The following is a 13,208-nucleotide window of genomic DNA, read 5'->3' as shown; positions in this document are numbered from 1 at the left end:
TTTTTTTACAATTAGCAACTATTACATGTATACAAATACAGTGACTCACGTGTAGGCCGTTTCGTCGACATTATGGGTTTAGGAGATGTTCGAAATTACAAGATAATTTGGCCAACTTAATGTAAATTTGCCAAGCTGTTTTATGTACGTACACATAACTGCACGAGACGACAAAATGATAGCACAATTCGTAGCATGTTTTGATACAAGAAGCGGGAGTGAGTTTTTAGCGAATCAGAATGCAGAGCACAATGCACCAAAAAAAAAAAAAAAATGCATTATGAAAATCCGCGAAATAGCGAATCCGCGATAAGTGAACCGCGAAGTGGCGAGGGATCACTGTACAGTGTGTGCAAATGGCGTGAGGAGGTAAGGCAATAAATAGGCCATATTAGCGAAGTAATTACAATTTAGCAAATTAACACTGGAGTGATAGATGAGCAGATGATGATGTGCAAGTAGAAATACTGGTGTGCAAAAGAGCAGAAAGTAAATAAAAACAATATGGGGATGAGGTAGGTAGATTGGGTGGGCTATATACAGATGGACTATGTACAGCTGCAGCGATCGGTTAGCTGCTCAGATAGCTGATGCTTAAAATTAGTGAGGGAGATATAAGTCTCCAACTTCAGCGATTTTTGCCATTCGTTCCAGTCATTGGCAGCAGAGAACTGGAAGGAAAGGTGGCCATAGGAGGTGTTGGCTTTGGGGATATACAGGGGAGGCAGGTAGCCTAGTGGTTAGAGGGGGGCGGCAGGTAGCCTAGTGGTTAGAGGGGGGCGGCAGGTAGCCTAGTGGTTAGAGGGGGGCGGCAGGTAGCCTAGTGGTTAGAGGGGGGCGGCAGGTAGCCTAGTGGTTAGACAGGGGCGGCAGGTAGCCTAGTGGTTAGACAGGGGCGGCAGGTAGCCTAGTGGTTAGAGAGGGGCGGCAGGTAGCCTAGTGGTTAGAGGGGGGCGGCAGGTAGCCTAGTGGTTAGAGGGGGGCGGCAGGTAGCCTAGTGGTTAGAGGGGGGCGGCAGGTAGCCTAGTGGTTAGAGCATTGGGCCAGTAACCGAAAGGTTGCTAGATCGAATCCCCGAGCTGACAAGGTAAAAATCTGTCGTTCTGCCCCTGAAAAAGTCAGTTAACCCACTGTTCCTAGGCTGTCATTGTAAATAAGAATTTGTTCTTAACTGACTTGCCTAGTTAAATAAAGGTTAAATTAAATAAAATATATAAATATATATAATATATATAAATATATATATGTGAATGTATTATGTACCATGTACCATGTATTTATACATTCCAGGTATGATGTGTTATATTCCAGGTATGAATAACGACCATGTTATATTCCAGGTATGAATAACGGCCATGTTATATTCCAGGTATGAATAACGACCATGTTATATTCCAGGTATGAATAACGGCCATGTTATATTCCAGGTATGAATAACGACCATGTTATATTCCAGGTATGAATAACGACCATGTTATATTCCAGGTATGAATAACGACCATGTTATATTCCAGGTATGAATAACGACCATGTTATATTACAGGTATGAATAACGGCCATGTTATATTCCAGGTATGAATAACGACCATGTTATATTCCAGGTATGAATAACGGCCATGTTATATTCCAGGTATGAATAACGACCATGTTATATTCCAGGTATGAATAACGACCATGTTATATTCCAGGTATGAATAACGGCCATGTTATATTCCAGGTATGAATAACGACCATGTTATATTCCAGGTATGAATAACGACCATGTTATATTCCAGGTATGAATAATGACCATGTTATATTCCAGGTATGAATAACGGCCATGTTATATTCCAGGTATGAATAACGGCCATGTTATATTCCAGGTATGAATAACGGCCATGTTATATTCCAGGTATGAATAACGACCATGTTATATTCCAGGTATGAATAACGGCCATGTTATATTCCAGGTATGAATAATGGCCATGTTATATTCCAGGTATGAATAACGGCCATGTTATATTCCAGGTATGAATAATGACCATGTTATATTCCAGGTATGATGTGTTATATTCCAGGTATGATGTGTTATATTCCAGGTATGATGTGTTATATTCCAGGTATGAATAACGGCCATGTTATATTCCAGGTATGAATAACGACCATGTTATATTCCAGGTATGAATAATGACCATGTTATATTCCAGGTATGAATAATGATGTGTTATATTCCAGGTATGATGTGTTATATTCCAGGTATGATGTGTTATATTCCAGGTATGAATAATGACCATGTTATATTCCAGGTATGAATAATGGCCATGTTATATTCCGTCTATGAATAATGATATGTTATATTCCAGGTATGAATAACGACCATGTTATATTCCAGGTATGAATAATGATGTGTTATATTCCAGGTATGATGTGTTATATTCCAGGTATGATGTGTTATATTCCAGGTATGAATAATGCCCATGTTATATTCCAGGTATGAATAATGCCCATGTTATATTCCAGGTATGAATAACGGCCATGTTATATTCCAGGTATGATGTGTTATATTCCAGGTATGATGTGTTATATTCCAGGTATGAATAATGATGTGTTATATTCCAGGTATGATATGTTATATTCCAGGGATGATGTGTTATATTCCAGGTATAATATGTTGTATTCCATGAATGAATAATGGCCATGTTATATTCCAGGTATGAATAATGATGTGTTATATTCCAGGTATGATGTGTTATATTCCAGGTATGATGTGTTATATTCCAGGTATGATGTGTTATATTCCAGGTATGATGTGTTATATTCCAGGTATGATGTGTTATATTCCAGGTATGATGTGTTATATTCCAGGTATGATGTGTTATATTCCAGGTATGCATGATGACCATGTTATATTTCAGGTATGAATAATGATATGTTATATGCCAGGTATGAATAATCAACATGTTATATTCCAGGTATGAATAACGACCATGTTATATTCCAGGTATGAATAATGACCATGTGTATATTCCAGGTATGAATAACGACCATGTTATATTCCAGGTATGAATAACGACCATGTTATATTCCAGGTATGAATAACGGCCATGTTATATTCCAGGTATGAATAAAGGCCATGTTTTTTTCCTGGTATGAATAACGACCATGTTATATTCCAGGTATGAATAACGACCATGTTATATTCCAGGTATGAATAACGACCATGTTTTTTTCCTGGTATGAATAACGACCATGTTATATTCCAGGTATGAATAACGGCCATGTTATATTCCAGGTATGAATAACGACCATGTTTTTTTCCTGGTATGAATAACGACCATGTTATATTCCAGGTATGAATAACGACCATGTTTTTTTCCTGGTATGAATAACGACCATGTTATATTCCAGGTATGAATAACTGCCAGGTTATATTCCAGGTATGAATAATGGCCATGTTATATTCCAGGTATGATGTGTTATATTCCAGGTATGAATAACGACCATGTTATATTCCAGGTATGAATAACGGCCATGTTATATTCCAGGTATGAATAACGACCATGTTATATTCCAGGTATGAATAACGACCATGTTATATTCCAGGTATGAATAACGACCATGTTATATTCCAGGTATGAATAACGACCATGTTATATTCCAGGTATGAATAACGACCATGTTTTTTTCCTGGTATGAATAACGACCATGTTATAATCCAGGTATGAATAACGGCCATGTTATATTCCAGGTATGAATAACGACCATGTTTTTTTCCTGGTATGAATAACGACCATGTTATATTCCAGGTATGAATAACGACCATATTTTTTTCCTGGTATGAATAACGACCATGTTATATTCCAGGTATGAATAACGGCCAGGTGATATTCCAGGTATGAATAATGGCCATGTTATATTCCAGGTATGATGTGTTATATTCCAGGTATGATGTGTTATATTCCAGGTATGAATAATGCCCATGTTATATTCCAGGTATGAATAATGCCCATGTTATATTCCAGGTATGAATAACGGCCATGTTATATTCCAGGTATGACGTGTTATATTCCAGGTATGATGTGTTATATTCCAGGTATGAATAATGATGTGTTATATTCCAGGTATGATATGTTATATTCCAGGGATGATGTGTTATATTCCAGGTATAATATGTTGTATTCCATGAATGAATAATGGCCATGTTATATTCCAGGTATGAATAATGATGTGTTATATTCCAGGTATGATGTGTTATATTCCAGGTATGATGTGTTATATTCCAGGTATGATGTGTTATATTCCAGGTATGATGTGTTATATTCCAGGTATGATGTGTTATATTCCAGGTATGATGTGTTATATTCCAGGTATGATGTGTTATATTCCAGGTATGCATGATGACCATGTTATATTTCAGGTATGAATAATGATATGTTATATGCCAGGTATGAATAATCAACATGTTATATTCCAGGTATGAATAACGACCATGTTATATTCCAGGTATGAATAATGACCATGTGTATATTCCAGGTATGAATAACGACCATGTTATATTCCAGGTATGAATAACGACCATGTTATATTCCAGGTATGAATAACGGCCATGTTATATTCCAGGTATGAATAAAGGCCATGTTTTTTTCCTGGTATGAATAACGACCATGTTATATTCCAGGTATGAATAACGACCATGTTATATTCCAGGTATGAATAACGACCATGTTTTTTTCCTGGTATGAATAACGACCATGTTATATTCCAGGTATGAATAACGGCCATGTTATATTCCAGGTATGAATAACGACCATGTTTTTTTCCTGGTATGAATAACGACCATGTTATATTCCAGGTATGAATAACGACCATGTTTTTTTCCTGGTATGAATAACGACCATGTTATATTCCAGGTATGAATAACTGCCAGGTTATATTCCAGGTATGAATAATGGCCATGTTATATTCCAGGTATGATGTGTTATATTCCAGGTATGAATAACGACCATGTTATATTCCAGGTATGAATAACGGCCATGTTATATTCCAGGTATGAATAACGACCATGTTATATTCCAGGTATGAATAACGACCATGTTATATTCCAGGTATGAATAACGACCATGTTATATTCCAGGTATGAATAACGACCATGTTATATTCCAGGTATGAATAACGACCATGTTTTTTTCCTGGTATGAATAACGACCATGTTATAATCCAGGTATGAATAACGGCCATGTTATATTCCAGGTATGAATAACGACCATGTTTTTTTCCTGGTATGAATAACGACCATGTTATATTCCAGGTATGAATAACGACCATGTTTTTTTCCTGGTATGAATAACGACCATGTTATATTCCAGGTATGAATAACGGCCAGGTGATATTCCAGGTATGAATAATGGCCATGTTATATTCCAGGTATGATGTGTTATATTCCAGGTATGAATAACGACCATGTTATATTCCAGGTATGAATAACGACCATGTTATATTCCAGGTATGAATAACGGCCATGTTATATTCCAGGTATGAATAACGGCCATGTTATATTCCAGGTATGAATAACGGCCATGTTATATTCCAGGTATGAATAACGACCATGTTATATTCCAGGTATGAATAACGGCCATGTTATATTCCAGGTATGAATAACGGCCATGTTATATTCCAGGTATGAATAACGACCATGTTATATTCCAGGTATGAATAACGGCCATGTTATATTCCAGGTATGAATAACGACCATGTTATATTCCAGGTATGAATAACGACCATGTTATATTCCAGGTATGAATAACGGCCATGTTATATTCCAGGTATGAATAACGGCCATGTTATATTCCAGGTATGAATAACGGCCATGTTATATTCCAGGTATGAATAACGACCATGTTATATTCCAGGTATGAATAACGGCCATGTTATATTCCAGGTATGAATAACGGCCATGTTATATTCCAGGTATGAATAACGACCATGTTATATTCCAGGTATGAATAACGACCATGTTATATTCCAGGTATGAATAACGGCCATGTTATATTCCAGGTATGAATAACGACCATGTTATATTCCAGGTATGAATAACGGCCATGTTATATTCCAGGTATGAATAACGGCCATGTTATATTCCAGGTATGAGGGCCAGAGAGACCAGCTGGCTCAGCAGTCATTCAACATGGAACAGGCCAACTACACTATACAGTCCCTCAAGGATACCAAAACTACAGTAAGACCTGGCACTAACTACACTGTATCTGCAGTATAGCCCAACTACACTGTCCAGTCACTAAGCGACACTAAAACTACAGTAAGACCTGGCACTAACTACACTATAACCACACTATAACCAAACTACACTGTAACTACACCATAACCACACTACACTGTAACCACACTACACTATAACCATAACTACACTACCCTGTAACTACACCACACTATAACTACAGCATAACTACACTACACTGTAACTAACTATAACTACACCAACACTACACTACACTGTTACCACACTACACTGTAACTACACTATAGCTACACTACACCGTAACTAAATGATGCAAATGTATCTTAATTCTGGACACAATCAGGTTACCGAAAGTGCATACAGTGGGTGATGTCATCAGCACTCTGCCTTCAAGTCTCCGGAAAACGTGTGTTCTGGACCGAGAGGCACCTTTCATTATAACGTTGGAGGAAATACGCTCCTAGCATGTGAGGAGAGGGTTTGCTGGCCTCATAAATGTTAACCAGCTAGCTAAGAAAGTCATTTTTGGCTACAGTTGTGCTTTTAGCTGTGCTTGCTAGCTTGCTGGCTAGCTACAGAGGTTAGCTGGCTAGTTAGCTACAGTAGTTGGCTACTGCCATGAAGTTGTTGTTGTGTTATCATATTTAGCCTGTTCCATCGTTTGCAGAATGCATACATTTGAATATAGCGCGGGAGAAGGGAATCCGGACACACGGTGGACACGGTGGACACATTTACATGTAGGTGTAGACGCATGACACGTTTGGAATCCCATGATCAGAACTCTATGATCAGAATACAAAAACTACTTTAACTGTCATGTCTAGACGCATCCTCAGACTACAATAAGGATTACACAATCTGTCTCTGTTCAGTTCTGTCCCACGGAAGAGAACTGAAACATGCAAAGCAGAGGGAATGGGTTTGATTTGACATAAAGGATCAGTCCTTGACTACGTGTCCATTAGACATAAAGGATCTGTCTTTGACTACGTGTCCATTAGATATAAAGGATCAGTCCTTGACTACTTGTCCTTTAGATATAAAGCATCAGTCCTTGACTACTTGTCCTTTAGACATAAAGGATCTGTCCTTGACTACGTGTCCATTAGATATAAAGGATCAGTCCTTGACTATTTGTCCTTTAGATATGAAGGATCAGTCCTTGACTACTTGTCCTTTAGATATAAAGGATCAGTCCTTGACTACTTGTTCTTTAGATATAAAGGATCAGTCCTTGACTACTTGTTCTTTAGATATAAAGGATCAGTCCTTGACTACTTGTCCTTTAGATATAAAGGATCAGTCCTTGACTACTTGTCCTTTAGATATAAAGGATCAGTCCTTGACTACTTGTCCTTTAGACATAAAGGATCTGTCCTTGACTACGTGTCCATTAGATATGAAGGATCAGTCCTTGACTACTTGTCCTTTAGACATAAAGGATCTGTCCTTGACTACTTGTCCTTTAGACATAAAGGATCAGTCCTTGACTACTTGTCCATTAGATATAAGGGATCTGTCCTTGACTACTTGTCCATTAGATATAAAGGATCTGTCCTTGACTACTTGTCCATTAGATATAAAGGATCTGTCCTTGACTACTTGTCCTTTAGACATAAAGGATCTGTCCTTGACTACGTGTCCATTAGATATGAAGGATCTGTCCTTGACTACTTGTTCTTTAAATATAAAGGATCAGTCCTTGACTACTTGTCCATTAGATATAAAGGACCTGTCCTTGACTACTTGTCCTTTAGACATAAAGGATCAGTCCTTGACTACTTGTCCATTAGATATAAGGGATCTGTCCTTGACTACTTGTCCATTAGATATAAAGGATCTGTCCTTGACTACTTGTCCATTAGATATAAAGGATCTGTCCTTGACTACTTGTCCTTTAGACATAAAGGATCTGTCCTTGACTACGTGTCCATTAGATATAAAGGACCTGTCCTTGACTACTTGTCCTTTAGACATAAAGGATCAGTCCTTGACTACTTGTCCATTAGATATAAGGGATCTGTCCTTGACTACTTGTCCATTAGATATAAAGGATCTGTCCTTGACTACTTGTTCTTTAGATATAAAGGATCTGTCCTTGACTACTTGTCCTTTAGATATAAAGGATCAGTCCTTGACTACTTGTTCTTTAGATATAAAGGATCTGTCCTTGACTACTTGTCCTTTAGATATGAAGGATCAGTCCTTGACTACTTGTCCTTTAGACATAAAGGATCAGTCCTTGACTACTTGTCCTTTAGACATAAAGGATCTGTCCTTGACTACTTGTCCTTTAGATATGAAGGATCAGTCCTTGACTACTTGTCCTTTAGACATAAAGGATCAGTCCTTGACTACTTGTCCATTAGACATGAAGGATCAGTCCTTGACTACTTGTTCTTTAGACATAAAGGATCAGTCCTTGACTACTTGTCCTTTAGACATAAAGGATCAGTCCTTGACTACTTGTCCTTTAGACATAAAGGATCAGTCCTTGACTACTTGTCCTTTAGATATAAAGGATCAGTCCTGGACTACTTGTCCTTTAGATATGAAGGATCAGTCCTTGACTACTTGTCCATTAGATATAAAGGATCAGTCCTTGACTACTTGTCCTTTAGATATGAAGGATCAGTCCTTGACTACTTGTCCTTTAGACATAAAGGATCTGTCCTTGACTACTTGTCCTTTAGATATGAAGGATCAGTCCTTGACTACTTGTCCTTTAGACATAAAGGATCAGTCCTTGACTACTTGTCCTTTAGACATAAAGGATCTGTCCTTGACTACTTGTCCTTTAGATATGAAGGATCAGTCCTTGACTACTTGTCCTTTAGACATAAAGGATCAGTCCTTGACTACTTGTCCATTAGACATGAAGGATCAGTCCTTGACTACTTGTTCTTTAGACATAAAGGATCAGTCCTTGACTACTTGTCCTTTAGACATAAAGGATCAGTCCTTGACTACTTGTCCTTTAGACATAAAGGATCAGTCCTTGACTACTTGTCCTTTAGACATAAAGGATCAGTCCTGGACTACTTGTCCTTTAGATATGAAGGATCAGTCCTTGACTACTTGTCCATTAGATATAAAGGATCAGTCCTTGACTACTTGTCCTTTAGATATAAAGGATCTGTCCTTGACTACTTGTCCTTTAGACATAAAGGATCTGTCCTTGACTACTTGTCCTTTAGATATGAAGGATCAGTCCTTGACTACTTGTCCTTTAGACATAAAGGATCAGTCCTTGACTACTTGTCCTTTAGACATAAAGGATCTGTCCTTGACTACTTGTCCTTTAGATATGAAGGATCAGTCCTTGACTACTTGTCCTTTAGACATAAAGGATCAGTCCTTGACTACTTGTCCATTAGACATGAAGGATCAGTCCTTGACTACTTGTTCTTTAGACATAAAGGATCAGTCCTTGACTACTTGTCCTTTAGACATAAAGGATCAGTCCTTGACTACTTGTCCTTTAGACATAAAGGATCAGTCCTTGACTACTTGTCCTTTAGATATAAAGGATCAGTCCTGGACTACTTGTCCTTTAGATATGAAGGATCAGTCCTTGACTACTTGTCCATTAGATATAAAGGATCAGTCCTTGACTACTTGTCCTTTAGACATAAAGGATCTGTCCTTGACTACTTGTTCTTTAAATATAAAGGATCAGTCCTTGACTACGTGTCCATTAGATATAAAGGATCAGTCCTTGACTACTTGTCCTTTAGATATAAAGGATCTGTCCTTGACTACTTGTCCTTTAGACATAAAGGATCAGTCCTTGACTATTTGTCCTTTAGATATAAAGGATCAGTCCTTGACTACTTCTCCTTTAGATATAAAGGATCAGTCCTTGACTACTTGTTCTTTAGATATAAAGGATCTGTCCTTGACTACTTGTCCTTTAGATATAAAGGATCAGTCCTTGACTACTTGTTCTTTAGATATAAAGGATCTGTCCTTGACTACTTGTCCTTTAGATATAAAGGATCAGTCCTTGACTACTTGTCCATTAGATATAAAGGATCAGTCCTGGACTACTTGTCCTTTAGATATGAAGGATCAGTCCTTGACTACTTGTCCATTAGATATAAAGGATCAGTCCTTGACTACTTGTCCTTTAGATATAAAGGATCTGTCCTTGACTACTTGTCCTTTAGACATAAAGGATCTGTCCTTGACTACTTGTCCTTTAGATATGAAGGATCAGTCCTTGACTACTTGTCCTTTAGACATAAAGGATCAGTCCTTGACTACTTGTCCTTTAGACATAAAGGATCTGTCCTTGACTACTTGTCCTTTAGATATGAAGGATCAGTCCTTGACTACTTGTCCTTTAGACATAAAGGATCAGTCCTTGACTACTTGTCCATTAGACATGAAGGATCAGTCCTTGACTACTTGTTCTTTAGACATAAAGGATCAGTCCTTGACTACTTGTCCTTTAGACATAAAGGATCTGTCCTTGACTACTTGTCCTTTAGATATAAAGGATCAGTCCTTGACTACTTGTCCTTTAGACATAAAGGATCTGTCCTTGACTACGTGTCCATTAGATATAAAGGATCAGTCCTTGACTATTTGTCCTTTAGACATAAAGGATCTGTCCTTGACTACTTGTCCTTTAGACATAAAGGATCAGTCCTTGACTACTTGTCCATTAGATATAAGGGATCAGTCCTTGACTACTTGTCCTTTAGATATAAAGGATCAGTCCTTGACTACTTGTCCATTAGATATAAAGGATCTGTCCTTGACTACTTGTCCATTAGATATAAAGGATCTGTCCTTGACTACTTGTCCTTTAGACATAAAGGATCTGTCCTTGACTACGTGTCCATTAGATATGAAGGATCTGTCCTTGACTACTTGTTCTTTAAATATAAAGGATCAGTCCTTGACTACGTGTCCATTAGATATAAAGGATCAGTCCTTGACTACTTGTCCTTTAGATATAAAGGATCTGTCCTTGACTACTTGTCCTTTAGACATAAAGGATCAGTCCTTGACTATTTGTCCTTTAGATATAAAGGATCAGTCCTTGACTACTTGTCCTTTAGATATAAAGGATCAGTCCTTGACTACTTGTTCTTTAGATATAAAGGATCTGTCCTTGACTACTTGTCCTTTAGATATAAAGGATCAGTCCTTGACTACTTGTTCTTTAGATATAAAGGATCTGTCCTTGACTACTTGTCCTTTAGATATAAAGGATCAGTCCTTGACTACTTGTCCATTAGATATAAAGGATCAGTCCTGGACTACTTGTCCTTTAGATATGAAGGATCAGTCCTTGACTACTTGTCCATTAGATATAAAGGATCAGTCCTTGACTACTTGTCCTTTAGATATAAAGGATCTGTCCTTGACTACTTGTCCTTTAGACATAAAGGATCTGTCCTTGACTACTTGTCCTTTAGATATGAAGGATCAGTCCTTGACTACTTGTCCTCTAGACATAAAGGATCAGTCCTTGACTACTTGTCCATTAGACATGAAGGATCAGTCCTTGACTACTTGTTCTTTAGACATAAAGGATCAGTCCTTGACTACTTGTCCTTTAGACATAAAGGATCTGTCCTTGACTACTTGTCCTTTAGATATAAAGGATCAGTCCTTGACTACTTGTCCTTTAGACATAAAGGATCAGTCCTTGACTACTTGTCCTTTAGATATAAAGGATCAGTCCTTGACTACTTGTCCTTTAGATATAAAGGATCAGTCCTTGACTACTTGTCCTTTAGATATAAAGGATCAGTCCTTGACTACTTGTCCTTTAGATATAAAGGATCAGTCCTTGACTACTTGTCCTTTAGACATAAAGGATCAGTCCTTGACTACTTGTCCTTTAGATATAAAGGATCAGTCCTTGACTACTTGTCCTTTAGATATAAAGGATCAGTCCTTGACTACTTGTCCTTTAGATATAAAGGATCAGTCCTTGACTACTTGTCCATTAGATATGAAGGATCAGTCCTTGACTACTTGTCCATTAGATATAAAGGATCAGTCCTTGACTACTTGTCCTTTAGACATGAAGGATCAGTCCTTGACTACTTGTTCTTTAGACATAAAGGATCAGTCCTTGACTACTTGTCCTTTAGATATAAAGGATCAGTCCTTGACTACTTGTCCTTTAGACATAAAGGATCAGTCCTTGACTACTTGTCCTTTAGACATAAAGGATCAGTCCTTGACTACTTGTCCTTTAGACATAAAGGATCAGTCCTGGACTACTTGTCTTTTAGATATGAAGGATCAGTCCTTGACTACTTGTCCTTTAGATATGAAGGATCAGTCCTTGACTACTTGTCCTTTAGACATAAAGGATCAGTCCTGGACTACTTGTCCTTTAGACATAAAGGATCAGTCCTGGACTACTTGTCCTTTAGATATGAAGGATCAGTCCTTGACTACTTGTCCTTTAGATATGAAGGATCAGTCCTTGACTACTTGTCCTTTAGATATGAAGGATCAGTCCTTGACTACTTGTTCTTTTCATTGTTGGTTCCCAGGTGGAGGCTATGAAGATTGGAGCTAAAGAGATGAAGAGGGCTTACAAGGACGTGAAGACCGATCAGATAGAAGTAACTAATTTAATGTGTTTTTATCAGTTCCCTCACATTATACGCTGTGGAGCTTCTTCATCCTGTATGATGTGGTGTAGGACCTACAGGATCAGCTGGAGGATATGATGGAGGATGCCAACGAGGTTCAGGAGTCTCTGAGTCGCAGCTACGGAACTCCTGAGATAGACGAGGATGACCTGGAAGCAGGTAGGGATGTCTAACAGCAGGTAGGGATGTGGGTCTAACAGCAGGTAGGGATGTGGGTCTAACAGCAGGTAGGGATGTCTAACAGCAGGTAGGGGTGTGGGTCTAACAGCAGGTAGGGATGTGGGTCTAACAGCAGGTAGGGATGTCTAACAGCAGGTAGGGGTGTGGGTCTAACAGCAGGTAGG

The 13,208-nt window shown here is 38.1% G+C and overlaps 1 protein-coding gene across 2 annotated transcripts in view; it reads left to right on the top strand.

Annotated features, from left to right (window-relative positions):
* The window catches only part of LOC139550038 (charged multivesicular body protein 5-like), a 35,673-nt gene that overhangs the window by 9,796 nt on the left and 12,669 nt on the right, over positions 1-13,208 (top strand). For both annotated transcript variants that reach the window (XM_071360616.1, XM_071360617.1), the window contains exons 4-6: positions 6,121-6,214; positions 12,763-12,834; positions 12,915-13,023. In XM_071360616.1, coding sequence (XP_071216717.1) covers positions 6,121-6,214; positions 12,763-12,834; positions 12,915-13,023 — 275 coding nt within the window. The remainder of the gene's footprint in view (positions 1-6,120; positions 6,215-12,762; positions 12,835-12,914; positions 13,024-13,208) is intronic.

Source organism: Salvelinus alpinus, chromosome 23 (genome assembly GCF_045679555.1).
Source record: "Salvelinus alpinus chromosome 23, SLU_Salpinus.1, whole genome shotgun sequence".
Taxonomy (NCBI): Eukaryota; Metazoa; Chordata; class Actinopteri; order Salmoniformes; family Salmonidae; genus Salvelinus; species Salvelinus alpinus.
The sequence above is the reverse complement of the archived record's forward strand: the minus strand, read 5'-3'. Positions and strand labels throughout refer to the sequence as shown.